Genomic DNA, 19875 nt, shown 5'->3' on the forward strand with positions numbered 1-19875 from the left:
ATAATATAAAATTCCCAGCAAGTGAACTATCCTTTTAAGGGGTGTGAGAAAGCACAGTCAATAAAGATTGATTGATCGATTGATTGATACCAGTTGATTGTCCTGTTACCAACTGGAATCTCCTCTAGTTCAGAGGCAGAAAGGACGGATGGACTGCTAGGGCTGAGTATCTGGTGTCACTAAAGAATCTGTGGTTCGTTTTGTCTCTCACAGTTATGTGTGAGTTTGTTAAAAAAAAAAAAAAAAACTGCGCTGCCCCATATTGACCTGGCTCTGACCTTCATGCCCTCTGCTCGTTTGCGTACTGAGGCAGACTGGTGAGTCGCCAGTGGATCGCTAATCTTTGCTTTTGGAGTTGTATTAAGAATTGGGGTCAGCGACTTTAAACTGTCTAACTGATTGGCTGAAGCGTCACTAATCCCATTAAAGCTTCCATGAGCTCATGAAGCCGCATGAAAGGGGTGGATTGGGATGGGAGGACTGTCACCATTTCAGAAGGAAGGACTCGATATAGAAAAAACGATTTATCACTTTTCATTTATCACTTGTGTCACTTTTCATTCTGTCCCCACAACCAACAATTATTTTCCTTAACCAAGAACAATTTTCAGTTTTGTCTTGTATGAAATGCACAGTTTTATCTATCTTTGCACCCATAGTTTTCAGATGAATCCTTTAACTTAGATTTTATTTATTTATTTATTTATTTATTTGTATGTACTCCATGACTTCAAGAGTTACGGTTTGTGGAATAACTCTTTCTATGTGTTCATGTTCAGATCACAAGGGGGCAGTGTTAAAAAGCACAGGAGCTCATCACTGTCTGGTCACAAGGGCTCTGATTAGTGATACACAGTAGGATATAACTGTTACAAGTACTGAGGGAGAAATTAAAGACGAAATGGGCACTTTACTGAAACATTTTGGTTTATTATTATTATTGTTATAATTATTATTATTATATTATAATACTACTAATAATAATTATTATTATTATTATTTGTTGAAATAAATTACATTTACAGATTTAAAGAAAAAGAGAGTGAAAAAGTTCATTGCTACGTTGAGAGAGAGTGAGAGAGAGATTACATCCAGTATCAGAGAACAGTGTAGCCAAAATATGAGTGACATATGTATCCTCAAATGAAAACGTGCATAATGCGAAGAAGCTGGCAGCGGTCAGCATGCTGAGTAAAGATATTGATCAGCAGAATGAGCTGAAGGGCTTTGCTGTCGTTGGTGTATTCTGAGCTGGGAATTGTTCCCTAGGCTGAGAGGAGCATAGCTTCTCTGATGATGTGGGTCTGAGATCTTCAGAGTCTGCAGTGTTTCCCAGTCACACATACATTTGTCCATCTTGCTGGGAATTTCTGTAGTGCAAAATTAATATTCTATGAATCCAGTAATTCACGATATGCCACTAGCGGAAATGAAGCTACAATATCAATCATAATTATTTAATATTTAATTTCACTGTTAATGTCATTCTTAATGTTATGATTTATTATTATTATTATTATTATTATTATTATTATTATCATCATCAGCATCATCACTGTTATTTTTGTCATGATTGCCTTTATGATTTATTGCCTTTTAACTGTTTTTGTTCATCCTTTTGCATTGTGTTTGCACTGAGCTGTGCCAACTTATCTTTTTAGGGTCAAGGAAGAACAAAAGCCTCAGCCGCCACAGTAAGTAATGCATTTCCCAGAGTGCTGTAGGGTTTGTCACGTGTTCTTCTCGCTCAGTACCCTGTGCGTCCTGTGGCTACCTCGTAACTGGAAGGGGGGGAGGGGCATCATCAACCCAACCCTCCCCCAGCCCACTGCACCCCGATACCTGCCCGACCCTTCCGTGTGTCATCTGCTTTTGATTGGCTAGTAAGAGAGCTTTGTCTGGCTTCTGTCTCCATCCCCATGTGGGCTGGATGCACTTCCTCACATTCCTATTGGCTGGACCTCTGAGGCAGTTCCCATGTTCATTGGCTGTAACTTCCCTCCCTTGATAACAGACTTCTTGTTTCCCTACGAGTCTCTCTATTTCTGTTGCTTTCACTGTTGTTGTCGATGTCCCTATTGTAACCATCAGCACCGACGCTGGAGTCTTTACCAGCTCTGCTGTGACTGGCATGACTGTTGCTGCTGTGGTTGTGATCTGAGAGCCAGCGTTGGTGTCTGACGGGTCACGTTGTGTGCTTATTTAAACAGGTGGTTTCCGTTTAGCGGTATCACTGATCTGGTAAATAGCGTTCTTCAACCCCAGCAAAGCTCCCAAAATGAGAAGCAGCCTGAGACGTAAGTAAAAGACCCCTTCCAAAAAACCCTGTGTGACATTTCCCCCCGTGTTTCTGTATACCGTCCACAAGGGGGCAGTGTGTGTCAGCCTGCCGGTTACGTCCCCTGTAGTCTGTAGTGTCTGTTGAAAAGTGGACCTCAAATATATGTACTGTTTCTTCACATTTTGATTACAGATTGTGAGTACAACGATATTTTCAGTGTTGTGAAAATTAACTATTTGAATGTTCTAGTAAGGAATTTAATCCACAGCCTGTCCTATATGTGGATGTATATCCTGGATATAAATGTTTCATGTGAACGTGTGAATCCCATGTGAAGAGACGCAATGCTTTTAAGTATTTGGTATGTTCAAAATTCAAACTCTATACGCCATATCATGTATGTTGAAGGGAAGTCAAAGTCCTCATGGGGCGACATAGGGGCGACATAGCTCAGGAGGTAAGACCGATTGTCTAGCAGTCGGAGGGTTGCCGGTTAAAACCCCGCCCTGGGCATGTCGAAGTGTCCTTGAGCAAGACACCTAATCCCTAACTGCTCTGGCAAATGAGAGGCATCAATTGTGAAGCGCTTTGGATAAAAGTGCTATATAAATGCAGTCCATTTACCATTTACTCATGTAATATTTATTCTCTATAAATCACCAAGAATGTCTCATTTTTCAATTTCATTGATTGGAAGCATTTTGAATGGGTTCTACATTACATTACATTACATTACATTATAGGCATTTAGCTGACGCTCTTATCCAGAGCGACTTACAACAGTGTAACCAAACTCAGGATCAAGTCCACTTAAGTCCATTGAACAAAATGCAGATAAAAAGCCTTTACTATGATAGCATACATTAAGGAGAGACAAGATAGTCTGAACCAAAAATTTTTTTTTTTTTTTTTTTTAATAGTTATGGGAGGGGGTTTAGGGAAGAGGAGAGAGGTACACAGAGAAGAGGTGCGTCTTGAGTTTCCGTTTGAAGGTGCTCAGACACTCTGCTGTTCTGACCTCCACTGGAAGATCGTTCCACCATCGTGGGGCCAGAACTGCAAAGAGTCGAGACCTTGTTGCTGCTCGTGTTGGGGGAGGAATCAGCCGCCCTGTAGTAGCCGATCGGAGCGATCTGGCCGGCTTGTAGGGTCTGATCATCTTCTGCAGATAACCAGGAGCTGACCCCTTGACTGCTTGGAAAGCAAGCACCAGTGTCTTAAACCGGATGCGAGCTTGCACTGGTAGCCAGTGGAGGGAGATGAGGAGGGGAGTGACGTGGGAGTCACGAGGGAGGTTGTAAACCAGACGTGCTGCTGCATTCTGGATGAGCTGAAGGGGTCTGGTGGCTGATGCTGGGAGGCCAGCCAGGAGGGAGTTGCAGTAGTCCAGACGTGACAGTATCATGGCCTGGACCAGGAGCTGTGTGGAATAATTGGTGAGGAGTGGTCTTATTCTGCGGATATTGTACAGGATGAACCTGCACGACCGGGTGGTTGCCGCGATATTCTCAGAGAGTGACAGCCTGTTGTCCAGCACAACTCCAAGATTTCGGGCACTCTGCGAAGGGTGTAGGGGAGTGTCTCCTAAAGAAATGGGCAGATGAGAAGTGGGAGAGGTAAGAGAAGGAATATGGAGAAGTTCCGTTTTGCTTGTGTTGAGCTTGAGCTGGTGTTTGGTCATCCAGCTCTGGATGTCACTCAGGCAGGCGGATATGCGATCGGAGACCTGAGTGTCTGTGGGAGAGAAAGAGTAGAAAAGTTGAATATCATCTGCATAGAGATGATATGACATGCCATGGGCGGCAATAACAGGGCCAAGGGACCTAGTATACAGAGAAAAGAGGAGGGGACCAAGGACAGAGCCCTGAGGGACCCCAGTTGTGAGGGGACGAGGAGCTGATACTGCACCGGCCCAGGCAACCTGGAAGGAGCGGCCGGAGAGATAGGACGCAATCCAGTTGAGGGCTGGTCCGCAAATTCCCAATTCTGTCAGGGAAGACAGAAGTGTAGGATGGTCAACGGTGTCGAAGGCAGCTGAGAGGTCAAGAAGAATTAGGACAGATGAACGGGATGCTGCGTGTGCTGCGTGGAGAGACTCAGTGACGGAGAGCAGGGCAGTCTCCGTCGAGTGACCGGGTCTGAAACCAGACTGCTGAGGGTCTTGGAGGTTATGCTTAGAAAGAAAAGAGGAAAGTTGGTTAGACGCAGCACGTTCGAGAGTTTTAGATAGGAATGGAAGAAGGGATACCGGTCTGTAGTTCTGGGTGAGGCAGGGGTCCAGTGTTGGTTTCTTCAGAATGGGGGTGATGTGGGCTCTTTTGAAAGATGACGGGAAGGTGCCAGAAGTCAGGGAGGAGTTAATCAGGTGGGCGATGAAGGGGATGATCTCTGGTGAGATCAGCTGGAGGAGGGTAGAGGGGAGGGGATCAAGGGCACAGGTGGTGGGACGGTGGGAGAGCAAGAGTTGGGAGACATCAGGGAGAGAGAGTGGGGAGAAGGTGGAGAATGTGGGGAGGGTCATAGAGGGGATGGGGGGAGGGAAGGGTGGGGAGTCGGGAGGGTCAAGGGAGCTGCGGATGAGTGTGACCTTTGCTTCGAAGAAGGCTGCCAAGTCTTCAGCAGTAAGGGAGGTCTGAGTTGGAGGTGAGGGTTTACTGAGGAGAGAGGAGAAAATTGAAAACAGTTGCCTGGGGTTAGCAATAGATTTGTGTATTTTAGAGTGGTAGTATGTTGCCTTGGCAGTGGCAACTGCTGAGGAGAAGGAGTTCAGTAGGGACTGGTAGGCAGAGAGGTCCGTTGGCATTCTAGACTTCTTCCAGTTCCGCTCTGCTGCACGCAGGGCAGTCCTGGAAGATCGCAGAACGTCAGTCAGCCACGGGCATGGAGGAGATGGGCGTGTGGGCCTGGAGACAAGAGGACAGAGGGTATTAATGGCAGTGGAGAGTGATGATAGCAGGGTGTCAGAGGCCGAGTCAGAGGGAAGGGCAGAGAAGACATCAAGAGGGGGGAGGGAGGCAGTGACACAAGGGGCAAGAGAGGAGGGAGAAAGGGCGCACAGGTTACGGCGGACAGAGACAGTAGGGCTGGGTGGAGAGAAGGGGTGTGGGTGGGAGGGAAGGGGGAGTGAGAAGGAAACAAAATGATGGTCAGAGGTATGGAGAGGGGTGACGTTTAGGCCAGTGCAGGTGGTGTTCCTCAAAAATACGAGGTCGAGGAGGTTGCCAGCCTTGTGGGTTGGGGGAGAGTGCTGGAGGGAGAGGTCGAAGGAGTGGAGTAGTGGAAGGAAGGCTGCAGACTGGGAGGCTTCAAGGTGAATATTGAAGTCTCCGAGGAGGATGAGGGGGGCACCATTCTCAGGGAAGGAGCTGAGCAGGATGTCAAGCTCTTCCAGAAAATTTCCCAGGGGACCTGTAGATGACAGAAATAAACAGGTTAGATGGGTGAGTCACATGTACAGTTCTGTGTTTGCTAGCTGAGTTTGAAGTTGTGCATGAGAGATAAGAGGACATATTTATGTGCTAACACTTAATTGAATCAGTATCTGTCAATCAATTCTGGTGATTTTTATAATGGTACAAAGCTCAATGTGCAAAATGTCTATGGTCTTCCTATGGAATGTTTGGAAGAAACAAGTTGATAACTCCTTGTTCATTCATTAGAGCTGGACAACACTAAACCAATAAAGTGCTTGGTTTAAACAAGAATATTATAATTAAATAGAGTAAAATGATTCAATAGATCTTTAAAATTAAGGTGTAGAATAAATAACTTGAAAACTTGAATACTGTGTTGCATAGGGACAATATCTCAGGATGAATAACTGCAGGTAAATTATTTTATTTCTGCCATTTGTAATAATAGCTGAAATTGGAGGCAATTCCAAAAAGGAGTGACAAAGATAAATAAAAGTAATATCTAACAATAATAAATTATATATTTACTAATAAGTACAGTAACTTTTAGAATCTTGCGACCAACTCTGTTTACAAGGATGCTTATTTATAGCCCAAGGCAAGGAGACACCACCTTTACCTCACTGAAGACTGAGAAGTGATGTCCATGACCGCATGGGTGGAGGGAGGATCTCATGTTTCCCAGAATGCACTGAGGCATATGGCTTACCTACACCTCTAGTGTAGTAGGGGTTAGCTATGGGTGCCAGAGAGCAGAGCAGAGAGGGGGGGGGAGGCGGAGCATGATTAAATATCAGTTTTCTCACCTCCCGGTTCAGTGCGGGGATGCTGCTGTGCGCCTCGTACACCAGCTGCCCTCTGATGCTGGACGGTGTCCAGACATTTCGCATCTGATCTGGGATGCTCAGTGAGTCTCGGAGGGGTTGGGAGTTTAGGTTACGCACCTCTCCCAGCACGAGGGAGCGGGTCATGGCTGTTTCGCAGGCCTTCTGTGCCTAGACAGCATCTGTCAGGCCCCCTATTTTGATACTTATTTTTTTCGCCTTCCCTATTTGTAATCATCACTGCTACCTGTGGAGTCACTGGCTGTAACTGTGCAAGGAGCACTGCGGCCTAATCCCATCCGCTCCTCTTTAGCCCTGACCTGCAGGCCAGTTGTCCCAGCTCTCTCTGTAGAGCATCTGGAAAAGGAATGTACAACTGAAGAGTTTGGTTCCAAAACGAGATATATCCATTATACATAATACCGCAAGGTTATGGTTATGAGCCTGACACGTGAAGCTAGCAACCCTTTATTTCTCAGGCTACAGAACATGCAGTACTGCAGGAGGGCCAATTCCAAGTGGAGCGGAGGTGTGTCCTTCACTAATGACAGCCGGTAGACTGTTGTCCAGTGCAGCTGATTGGCTGATTTAAATTGCATCCTGCCACTGGGTGCTCTTCATTAAAGTTACCAAAGAACATAGGAATCACTCGGACCTGTGATTGTAAGACCCTGCCTGCGTTTGTGGTGAACACCTGTATGAACTGAGCTGCCTGGAGTCCCTGGGGTCTCCTGCTTGAAACGGGTTGCTCTTCTGATTCTGAGCAAGCAGTACACTTCTTTCTTGGTGCCGTGCTTCTCTCTGTTCTTCAGTTATCTGTCTGTATCCTTTTTTCTCAGCCTTGGAGTGAAATGTAAATGATTGTAGTGCCATTGTTAATTGGGGATTTCTTTTCAGGTAGCTTGTAGTTTAAAAGATGAGGAATCCAACAACTCCTCCCCCCTCAACTCATCCTCTGATTGGATGAATATTCAAATAATCGATTTAAAGTTTTAGCAAAATATTATTTTGTGTATTGATTTCCTTCTTGTTTATTGACTGTATTACATGTGATCTGGTTGTTGTATGGAAAAGCCCACCTGCTTGTTATCTACTGAAGGTCAACAGAATCTCTTCCACTAGAGTGAGTGTAAACTGCAGTACGATTGTTAATAGGCCAGTAATTGGCTGTGCCCTCTCTCATTGGTGTACAGCGGCTCCTCTGTCCAATGGGGGGCCTGCACTCTATGACAGTTTTGGCAGCTGTGTAAGTGGTGCAGTCTGGGGCAGTGATTGTGCAGTGCAGCACAGCTGAGGGTCTACAGAGCAGACAGGAGCAGAAGGTTGCTGTGTACATCATGGAGGAGGCACACGCTAGTGTTTAATTAAAGCAAGGGCAAACCATAGGACCAACAGACCTGCGATTACATTTTGCCATTACAAATGGAAGTACAAAGAGAACAGGACCACATTTATTATTAAAAATATTATTATTATTATTATTATTATTATTATTATTATTTTTATTATTCAGAATACATAAGGTACAGAACATTAATGATGAGAGGGGAGAGATATATTAGGCAGGTGACTGCGCTGCTTGGCTCTTCAGATGATCCTTGACTATCAGAGGTCGGTGTGATTTAGCGACAGCGTTCGGTGCGCCTCGCGTTCCGATCCCGAGCGCGGCGCTCCGTTCCCATGGCGATCGGGTGCAGCGGGTCCGCCGGCGGGGGAAAGGGAAGCGGCGCGCTCTCCTCCCCGCGCCGCGGCCGGCGGTAAAAGGATCGCGGAGCTTAATAATTCAGCGGCCTGATGAATGTTGCAGGGGATACGCCGGCCCGATCCATTCCGATGGCGATACGTCGAAGTCAGCCCAGTGTTCGGTTCCCAGGGCGACGGCGGATTGACCGCTGTCATACAAAATGCATGGGCGTCAACGCAAGGGTCAGAGGCTACGTCTCAGTCGACCGCCCCTCCGGTTTCTTCCCGGTTCCGGTCAAATTGGGTTGGTGGGTCTGGACTGTAACCTGGGAGCTGTCACACACACACACACACACACACGCGCACACAGGTGTCCTTCTGGTGTAACAGTAGAAGAACTTGCTTCTGAACTCTTAGCTGTTCTGGCACATGCAAATAAGGTTACATGACCCATCTGTCAGAAATATTATCTGCGTTGCTGAGGTATTATCGTACTTTATAAATTCAATATGGAGGCTCAGCGGTAAACTGGGCTGGTTTTGTGTGCCGTTCGGCGAAGAGGGCCAAGCTGCCCGGGCCTCACTGAGCCCATCTTTACTGAGAAGCGTGCGGATTCAGAGATTTGGCCTATTGTCTTACACCAGACCTGAAATAGACACACAGGTGCAAATGATTCATTAAACGGCTGGGGAACCTGAGAAAGTGGAATTAAGGGAGGCAAGCTCACCTGATACTCGCCTCTTTCAGATACTCAGGGGCTCTTTTAAATGACAACATGAGGTTGAGGTTTATGCTTTTTAAGGGGAAACAACAATTCCTTGAATTTGTGCTTCCACCTTCCAGACAAGCCGTGAGTGCGTTCTCCTGTGTCAGATGTTAAGAAATGTAATGGCCATTGAAGAAGATTTCAGACCTCCAGACACTGAGACAGTGTGCTTTAGTTTACAGCTTTAATATTTAAATTTCTTTTAGAATGACAGGTGACATGCAACACTGTAAGACCCGGGGCTGACAGGGAAGTAGAGACAGACAGGACTTACTGACCTTTTCTATGAGTGTAGGTCAGTACTGCAAGATTAGTGCACTGAGATTCTGTTTGCAACAGTAATCTCTTGAACTGTTAGTGACAGACCCATTGACTAAGAAGATGGCAGCCGCACTGGATGTTGGACAATGAGGCATGGTCCAGTAACGGTCATGGCTGGGTAAAGGAGGGTAAAATGCGGTTTTTGTTGGGACTTGGTAAGGGAGAGTGCAGTTCAGGTTGGCCATGGCTGGGTGAGCTATTTTTTAGTGTTGTGCTGTTCTGAATGTTAGCATCTCAAATACAGCATCCAGTAGACTGGGGAGTTGAGTTTACATGTATTCATACCTATAACAGGAGCATCAGAGAGCTTTCAGAATTTACCACCTTACATAATCTCTCAGTAAATATTTATTTCTGTGTAGCACCGTTTACACATACAGTAGTTTCAATAGATTTCACAATTGATGTTTATACATTTCTCATGCAATATAGACAAGCTAGAGTAAGAGATTGTCTGGCATCGGGTTGCGGTCAACCCCTGCATGTCAAATGCCTGGCAGACACTAACCCCTACCCACTGCTCTGGGAATGAGAGGCTCATGTAAGCGCTTGATAAAGCGCTTAACATCCTTACATTCAATTTTAAGGCAGGACTCAAGTAGAGTAGATTTTTAATGTAGTGGATGTGTGTTGAGCAAGAGACTAAAAGGTCAATTTTGCATCTTAAAGCTCAATATGGTTTCTATCTGAGGAAGGTCTTTTCCGAGCTTGGAATCCCTGAAGCTGAAATGCTTTAAAGTTCTGGGTAAAGTTGGATCCTGTGACTGTAGGGTTCTGTTTGGGTGATGGAGGAAAACTTGATCAGGATGAGTAAAATAAAATACACTGTGGAGTATACTGTACAAGGAATAAACTGAGAAGGCACGATCCCCAACCCTGTCTCTCCTGTTTATAAGTTTTGTCAAATAATGTGATGCATGGATATCTCTCTAATATTATTATTAATAAAATGTATTTATAGAGCACCTTTCATATAAGGCAACAAGCAGTATCACAGTGGAATAAAAAATACATCAAATAAATAATGCATGTGAAAATGCATAAAAAATTGAATAAATAAAAACAGCAATTGCATTAAAGCCATCTGAAACAAGAATGTTTCCTGCCGAGACTTAAAATGAGCAATGAATGAAGCTTCTCTTATTTCTGGTGTTAAACTGCTCCATAGTTTTGTTGCATACACAGTCAAGAATCCTTTTGGTACACACAAGAGCTTTTCTTTAGCAGATCTCAGTGTTCCGATTGGCTGATAATAAATGTAAATGTTGGAGATGTATTTGGGTGCTGATCCAATCAGGGCTTTTAAAGAAGCGAAGGAACTTTAAAATGTCAGTGTGGACCGCATGAAGCAGCCTGATGTGCAGATGCTGGGCACCCCCCCCCCCCCCCACGTGTCTGTGCAGCAGGTCCTCTGGCCTGACAGCATTAGCACGTTAGCCGTGATACACTTTGCAATCAGTGGATGTGTGAGTGTGAATGCCGACTCCTCAGAGCAGCTACTGGCAGTACGAGCTCTGCCGCTGGACGGTCCAGACCTCGCTGCCGCTGAAGGTAACCTTGTGAAGGCCCGAGGCGACCTGCTTGGCACTTCCGAGGTGGCAGCCAGAGGAGAGGTCCCAGACGAGTACAGAGGCCAATAAGGATATGATGCCAGCCATCTGGTTAGCATATAGACAGTGAGCTTGTCCCATTACTCACACCTGTGGGTTTTGTACTCAGCCAAGTGGCTACTTGTGTTACGCATTTCCACTAATTAGTCACAGTGTCCAAGTAGGCATGAAAACGGCAGTGTTCTGAGGATTTTCTCTGCACATTGGGACACCCTTATTGACGAGACGTGTTCGTGGCAAAAGCTTTTACTTAGCATGAATGTTGGCTATCTAGCAAAATACCAATAGGTGGCTAACCTTAGTACAAATAATGCAAACACATTGTAATTTATATTGGACATATGGACTTACTGTATATATGGACCATTATGTGCTGGAATGTATATTGGAATGTTTTTTTCCCCATCATCTTGCTGACTTGGTAAGACTCTTTGAACTCCAGACCATGATGAATTTTGGGATACACTTGGTTCCTCCTAAGTGATATTAGGGTAAGGGTGCGTTAAGCGTGGGATAAGTGCAATGCGTGTTGGCATTTTTTGACGGGACAGTCCTGCTCACTTAATCGTTCCATGTGAACACACATTTAATGTGGCAATCCTTAATTCTGAATCATATTTAAAAAATTCCATGTGTAATACCTTGTCATGCTGGCATATTTGTATCATTTCAATGTTTGCGTTCTGAAATTTACCTCTAAATGTAATTTTCCACTGGTGGTGTCTTCGGTAACAGTCCCACTAAGTATTCAAAAATGATTATGCACGTACAAGAACTTGCATGCCAAATTCGAATGAGCAAGCATCTAAAATCCAAAAGGTATCTTTAAAATTATGATTTGATATTCTCAGTATTACTGTCAGACAACATTGTTGATTGTCTTTAGGCAGTTTTTTCTCCAAATATGCTATCGCTCGGTTACCTTATGTAAGAAAAATAAGCACTCGATGTGCTCCTTTCTAAATCGTTTTGTTTCGAATGGAGCTCTGGTATTTGGAGTGATGGCCAATCTGGTAAACTTTTGTGGTGGAAAATCCACAAAAGCTGAAAAATTACGGATAGACAAAACTGGAAGTGTGGTGGTGCCCTGCTGTGATCATGTGACAGGAAGACACCACTCCATTCTCTCTGTTCCTGTAAACCATAGAAGGCTCAGCTCTGCTGGATTGACTGAAGTGTTGCAGTCTAGCAAAGCGCACCAGCGTCTCTGTCGAATCTCAGAAGTCCCTGTGGCATTATGAATACTTGACATGGACATGTGGAAGAGGGTGGCCGATGGATAGCCCTGCCAGCAAGGCTGAACTCTAGACACTTAATGTACCAAATCTGAAGATGTGGAAATAAAATAGCTGGTTTAGGACCTAATTTATGATTCTAGCCTTATATAACCTTTTAAATGATAATATAACATCTTAAGAATGTAGAAAGTTATTATGTGCAGCATCCTGGGAATTAAGGCCTGGATAATGAGAATAGCAATTTTCTCTTATCCAAAAGTTTTTAAAAATCAGGTATGGATACATATATTCTAATACTGAAAAACAAGTTGGATGATGACCTAGACTGCTTTCCTGGGAACATGTGACAAACAGTGTTGCCGATTAACAGTTTGTGACTGAACAGTTTATCGATGAGAGAGCTGGTTGAAATGTATAATTTAAGGATAGACACAGGGTGAATACTTTATTTGAAATGTTTAATTTAAATAAAAATATTCCAAATAAGGTATTTAACTTAGGTCTGTTTCAGGATCAGGCTGTTTGCTCAGGCAGGTGTCACCATTAATCGCATACCCTCCCCTTTTAATGAACAAACTTATTTACTTCCCCCACTGTCATGTATGCTATCACAGTTAGGCGCCATGTCATTCTTTTGAGTGTGTTATAGAAAATAAAATATATTCACAAAAAAAGTCACATGAACCTAATGCACTGGTATTGAACCTGGACCGTTCCAGTGCTGACTGGCACTAGTGTCACCCAGGGAGGGAGGGTTTCAGTTGGCTGGGGTCAGTGAGCCCCACTGTTCAATCGCTCGCTTGCGGTTTGCGTGCTGTCTCCCCCCCATTTATGCCTGTGCGAGCCCAAGATGTCTGCCGTGGCGCGAAATGAAAAGCAGCGGTCACATCGCGTGCTTTGGAGAACACTTGCACCTTTTCAGCCCCCCTGAACCAACAGCAGAGGGGATGCAATGCGCTTTACTGTGTGAGCATGATTGTGCAATTATGGAGGAAATGGCACAAAATGGCATCAAAACAATGACCTGGCTCTTCGTGCTTACCGCTTGTAGCATAACATGTTTGCAATAATCCTGTTGCACGCTTATAGTTCTGGAGAAGTGGGTTAAACAGCATTGCTCAATTACATAGCATTGGAGTCCTCTCTGGGATTCAAGCCCATAACCATAAATGGCCACAGCCCAGCATTTTGACTATTGCACGTGTTCCCTGGCATCTCTACAGCCCTGGTTCAGGGAAGCCACAAGTTCAATACAGTTACCTCCTCCTCACCTAGTTTTACTGGTGAAACATGGTTTCTGACTGGAAAAGGTGAAAACAAATATTGTCTAACTGTAGCTATAATGAGAGCAGATTATGATGTTTTCTCATTATATGCAATCAGTTAATGTCGTGTATATATGTGCAGTACTGAAAATTCTTATGCTCTTATATGGTATGTATTGATTGGGAAAAGTAGGCCTACAGTACATTTATTGAGAAAATCACAATTCCAAAGTGTATACAATTTGGCTGGTAGCTATTCGAGCTCGGCTAATCTAAGGAGTAAAATGGCATCTTCCTGAGGAGTAAAATCCAATGCAGATGCATAGCTGCTGCCCTTTCTGACTCTGCTCTCTGGAACCCCTGCAGGAGGTTGCACCAGCAGTTTGAGATGTACAAGGAGCAGGTGAAGAAGATGGGGGACGAGTCGCAGCTGACGCTGGAGCAGAAGGGGGAGGCGCCCACTTGCGGAATCTGCCACAAGACCAAGTTCGCCGACGGCTGCGGTCACGTCTGTTCATATTGCCAAACGAAATTCTGTGCACGGTGCGGAGGTCGAGTGCCTCTGCGGTCAAATAAGGTAGGCCCACCGGGACGCATGCAGAAGCACGCGTGTGCCTGCACATGCACTCGCGCACACTGTGTGCACGCATAAGAATAAGTATGTAAGAACACACAGCGAAAGAACCTACAGGCTACCGGTTATAATTTGTGATGCCAAAATCTAAGCTGAACTACTGGCCTAATGTTAGGAGTTGATATTGAGATTGGATGGATAGTATGCCGCATTTATCAAGCAGTGTGTGCCTTGTAGTCCAATCTTTTAATGTGTTTATACATATATGTTTGTATATATTTAACAAGTCAGAAGCTCTTGCCCAAGGTGAGATTAGAACCCGTGTCTCTCGCTTCCCCAAAGACTTCAAGACAAACGCGTTACCTGTCATCTAAAGGTGATATTGCCCCTAGCTGATGGCAATGTTGTTATTTTCTTCAGAAGGTGTTGTCACAGTAACCTGCTCCAAGGTCTTAGCTTTACTGCACCTCACTGCGCTTACTAGTTAACTAGCTGAGCTACCTCCGCTACATACTATATGTGCATGAATTACAAATTGGACAGTGAATCAATATTTTGTGGTTTTGGCTCTGTATTCCAGCAACTAGGATTTGAAATTAAACTATGCCTATGAGGTCAAAATGCAGACTGTCAGCTTTAATTCGATGGTATTTACATCCATATGGGATATAACTTGTAGGAATGATAGCTCTTTTTATACATAGCCCCCCTATTTTAGGGGAACAGAGGAAATTGGACAATTAGCTTCTCAGCTGTTTCTTGGCTACCTATGTGTCATTGCATTATTCATTCATGCACAAGCTAACCGAATGACTATAGTTGATTCTATGTTTTGCATTTGCATTTGGAGTTTGTTGCTGTTGTCTCTGAACATGAGGACCAAAGACATGTCAATGCTAGCAAAGCAGGACAGCATGAAAAATCAGAATTAGTCAATCAGAGACATAGTCAAAATATTTGGTGTTTCAAAATTAATTGTTTAATACTTTGTTAGGAAGCAAGAATGCACTGGCAAGCTCAGCAATAGCAAATGATCATCAGGTAAACCATGGAAGAACACTGTAGTGGCTGAGCAAAGAATACTTAGAAACATGGGAAAAAAAATTACAAACACTCTCCTGGATATAGGCATGGATGTATTAAAGATGACCATAAAGAGAAGACTACACGAACATAACCTCAGAGGGTTTGTTGGCATATGTGAACCACTGATAAGCCTCAGGAACAGAATGACTAGGTTAGAGCATGCAACAAAGCACATTAAGGAACTCTGGACATTCTGGAGTTTTAGTCTTATGAAGAGATGGGTATTAGCCGGAACAAAAGTCATGGAAAAAGGAAAGTGTGGTCATAGAGAGGAACTGTTCATGGTCCAAAGCATACCACCTCATCTGTTAATAATGATGGAGGTAGTGCTATGGCTTCGACATGTAAGGCTGCCACTGGAACTGTTTCACTTCTCTTCAGTGATGATGTGACTGCAGGATTAATTCTGAAGTGTACAGAAACACCTTATCTGTTCAGATCCAAAAAAATGGCTCCAAACTCACTGGACGGCTCTTCACGTTGCAGCAGTACAATGATCCCAAACATACTGCTGAAGCAGCCTAGGAGTTTTCAGGGCCTAAAAGTGGGATGTTCTTGATTGGCCAAGTCAATCACCTGACCTGAATCAAACGGAATATGTGTTTCACTTTCTGAAGATGTGACTGAAGGCAAAACCCAAAAACAAACAGAAACTGAATATGGCTGCACTACAGGCCTAGTGCAGCACTACAATGTAGATAATGGCAGCAGATTTTTTCGGCCAGTCTAATTACTGATTCCACACTACAGATAAAAATGTCATGCTTTCAGAAAGACCTGCTAATTAGATTATGCCTTACTGTGCACACACAAACACCATGCATTTTGAAGTGAGTAAGATTACTTGAAAAAGGTCATTTGTCAAGAACAACCTTTTAATTTGAATGTGCTACAAGTTTGCAACCTTGACATCACGCAAGAATGTAATTTCTTTTGTCTCAAATATAAATAGCCTGAATAATTGTGGGTTATGACAGGAAGACAAAAGCAGGGACTGCGATGTGCCACAGTTCTTTGTCATGATTCTATCAATTTATTTATTTATTTGAATGAATGTTCAAGATGTCTGGGTTTGAAAAAGATAATTACATAGTTTTTTTAATGCGTCATCTTGCTGGCTGCTTACTATAATGCATGAAGTAAAAAAGAATCCTCTAAATCTGTGGTAACCAACCCTATTCCTGGAGATCAACCATCCTGTAGGTTTTCATTTCATCTCTAATTTGGCACACATGACTCATTAGCATTACTAATTAGCAGTGCAACAAGATCTCTAGCTGTTGAATGAGGTGTGCTTTGTTAATGCGTGAATGAAAACCTACAGGATGGTGTATCTCCAGGAATAGGGTTGGTTACCACTGCTGTAAAGGCAGTTTTACATTTGGTTCTCAGCGTAACCACAAGGGGGAGCCTGTCACCACAACTATCATCTAATCCCCACATAATTTCTTTCTGATTGTTGCACATGGTATCCCGTTGCTAAAAATTTTACCATCGGTATTTTTGAGCTAAACTAAGCATCATGTAGTATCTTGATCATTTCCATAGTCTGTACTGAAGGTGTGTGGTGTGAAAGGCAGTGTTAATGAAATGAATGATCTCTGCTCTCTCCCCTCTGTGCATGCTTCCCACCTGCTTCCTGGAAAATGCAACAGGAGGAAAAAGTGGTTAGCATCTTTTTCTTCTATTGACTATCTTTGCCAAGCTGTGACATGATATGCTTTTCTCACTGCATTCTGTGTTTGACACTCACATGCTAATACGCTCAGGCAGGTAAACAGTAAAGCAGTAAATAGTAGGTTTTTGTTTGTGACAAACGGACTAGTGGTGGGACAAAATGCTCAGAGCTGTGTTTAATGTCTATTCCAGTATTTACGGTACTAGAATACATGGGTCCGTTTAGTAGGAGCATTGTGACTGAGGGAGATCTGAGTGGGATGCACAGTCACAGTGTTCGTCTGGCTCCCTGGGTGTCTGGGTTTGAAAGCCGGAGGTTCAGGGCTCACTGGGGGTGTGTCCGCCCGCCCGTTCAGGTCAGAAGGCGCCGGGACGGTCGAGGACCCGCCCACCCATCAGGCACGAGAGCCTCCCTTTGTTGTCGGAGGAGAATAGCGGAGGGGATCGTCTTTCAGGGTTCCGCAGGTGCTGTTGTGTAACAGAAACCCGCTGCTGTTTTATGATGGGCTCTGGCTGTCATAGTCGGGACTCCTCCCCCCTCCACACCCACCCCGCCTCTCCCTCTGACGGATGATTGGCGCTCGAGGTGCGTTCTCTGAACTCTGTCTCTCTCGAGGATTAAATTAAGAGCTCAGAACCCACCAGATTAACCCTTTATCACAACTGTTACAGTGCTTACCTCAATGTTAGGGGATGTTTACTCAAACCCCACTTCCTCACCTCACCTCAGCTGTAGTGGGAAATTCCGTTTGGCCTAGCAGCCCAGCGAGAGGAGTTTCATTTTTAAATGACTTGCGCTTTAGTGAGTGTCCCTGTCCACCAGGGTCTTTGACTGCCAGGCCGATCCTGGAAAAGTGGGCTGTCTGTGTGTCATTTGACTTGACGCACAGTGCATGCTGTGACGTACTCTGCCTCACATAGGCGGACGCTGAATCTGCGCACCATTTCCCCCCGCCGCACCGTTCTCCGTCCTTTCATCCCCGTTGTATCCTGCGTGACTGGAGGCCGAGGGGCTTTCGAGTGTGAGCGAGGCCGAAACGCAGTGCATCGTGGGGGCTGGGCCGATCGTCTGGTCTGGTCTGGTCGGGTCTGGTCTGGGGCGGGGCGGGGCGCCGCGTCTGACTGTGTCGCGAATGGTGCTACTGGGTTCGGCGGGGCCGCGGATTGGGTTGCCCCGCAGTGCCGGGTGACCAGATTCTCTTTCAGCCCGGGGGCGTCTGACGTCACGACCCGTCCCGAGACACGGATATTTAGACCCTTTCATTCCGGGCTGTAACTATGTCCCAGTGCAAGGTCATCCGAAGCAATCATATACAGACCAGGGAACGCGGTCAAAAGTACGGAATGGGACTACAGAGCTGTCTATTTGCAAGGGTCAATGCTGTCCTGCATGTGACCTTAACCACCAGCCAGTCTGAGTCATCCTTCATTATGTATGCACATGTATTTGCTGTCAAACACAGCAAGTACATCTACATAACCAAAAGACATGATTTATGTTTAACACACATTGGTATTGTTATTTATGCTTGTGCGCGTGTGCATGTGTGCAAAGACAGAAATGGCCATTCCGGGTGCTGCGTTCTTGCATATTTCGCTGAGCCTAAAATGCCAGGCCATTAGCTTTGTGTGTTAGCGAAAGAGTTGGTGGACAAATCCGTCCTTTTCCATCGGCGTGTCCTTTCCGCTCGCCGTGGTAGCTGTGGACGGAGATCTTGTTCGGCGGAACGGCATCAATATTTACAGGGCTCCCTGTTTCAGTGACCAGCTAATGCTGGACGCCACACGTCAGAATTCAAGGCGATTTAAAAACAAAAAAAGATGGCTGAATTCTGAAAGCGTCTGCTTCATAATCCAGGTTGGGAACAAATATTGGTGTGCCATTTAGCACAATAATGGACATTCTATCCCAGTGCTGGCTGAGTCACTGTATGACACTGTCATTTGTTGACAGTGAAACTTGAAGCTGAACGCTAAATAAATTTTGTTGATTTTAAAGTATATGCCGTATAAGTTATCAAAATCCTAACAACTCTCAGTCTTCTTTAACAGACAACTCTCTCATTCCCAGTCTTGGAAATTACAGCACTGATCTAGTTGTGCGGTGTTTTAACACACCTTCTAAAAATATTAAGGTCTTGTATATTTTTCAGTGTGAAAAGACCATTATGTAGGTTACCAAAGGCATATATGAGAAGCTTGGATTTATGGGATGTACTCATTTACAAAATTCCTGGGCCCAGCCTTTGTTTCCCTGTAATGCACTTTGGTATACATTAAAGTATTGATCTGTTGTCAGAAATAGAATATTCGAGAGCCTCGTTGTTATGTCAGTTCCCTCAGCTGTAACCTGCTCAACCCATTTCATTTGCTGTGATAGATCCCTTATTACATTTCTGTTACATCCATTTTACCACTGCTTTTCACCAGACAGGCCAGTGGAGGATGGGCTCCCCCACTATAGCTGGGTTCCTCCCAGATTTTTTTCCCATTGGGGAGTTTTTTCTTAGCACCGATTGAGGGGTTTTCTCCCCACTGGGAGTTTAAAATAAATAAATAAAAATTTTACCTCACGTGCTTGCTATTTATGGTAGAAAACACTATACAAATGAAATACACTTGATTTGATCTGAATTGAGTTCCACAATCCTGCTACTAGGGGTTTATTATGTATTATTAAACAAAGAAAACAAGACTTTTCTTGTAAGACATACAGATGTGGACAGCCATTTTGCCACCTCATGTCAGTGTTTTGAGGAATCACAGTGGGTAGTCGAGAGGTGTGTCCTGCTAAAGACCTCATTCCCAGTGCAGTGAGATGTTCCATTGTCTGTGGGTGTACCTTGTGCCGGTGCCAACTGTTGCCGGTTTACCTATTGGCTGCCTGTTGGGATTAAGATTTTAAAGCAATCCCCCAGATCACTGGGAATATTTAATGGACATGTTCTTAACAAAAAGGTACAATCATGCAAAATAAGCGTGTCTTGAATATTGGTGAAAAAATATATTTTCACAGTAATTTGCTGGAATTTTAATGGTATCTAAAGGGTTCAAGTATTTAAAATTACTGTTTGACCAAAATATTCTGTTCGACAGGCCTTCAGCACTGGACCAAACTGGAAGAAGAAAAAAGAGTA

At 44.4% G+C, this 19875-nt stretch overlaps 1 protein-coding gene across 39 annotated transcripts in view; it reads left to right on the plus strand.

Moving 5' to 3' along the window:
- Nucleotides 1-19875, plus strand: part of rims2a (regulating synaptic membrane exocytosis 2a) — a 251613-nt gene that overhangs the window by 35673 nt on the left and 196065 nt on the right. For 26 of the 39 annotated variants that reach the window (XM_064308375.1, XM_064308452.1, XM_064308208.1 and 23 more), the window contains exons 3-6: nt 1662-1694; nt 2211-2297; nt 13768-13978; nt 16717-16728. In XM_064308375.1, the coding sequence (XP_064164445.1) occupies nt 1662-1694; nt 2211-2297; nt 13768-13978; nt 16717-16728 (343 nt within the window). The remainder of the gene's footprint in view (nt 1-1661; nt 1695-2210; nt 2298-13767; nt 13979-16716; nt 16729-19875) is intronic. The other 13 variants (XM_064308223.1, XM_064308336.1, XM_064308584.1 and 10 more) reach the window with 4 other exon arrangements.

Source organism: Anguilla rostrata, chromosome 1 (genome assembly GCF_018555375.3).
Source record: "Anguilla rostrata isolate EN2019 chromosome 1, ASM1855537v3, whole genome shotgun sequence".
NCBI classification, from domain to species: domain Eukaryota; kingdom Metazoa; phylum Chordata; class Actinopteri; order Anguilliformes; family Anguillidae; genus Anguilla; species Anguilla rostrata.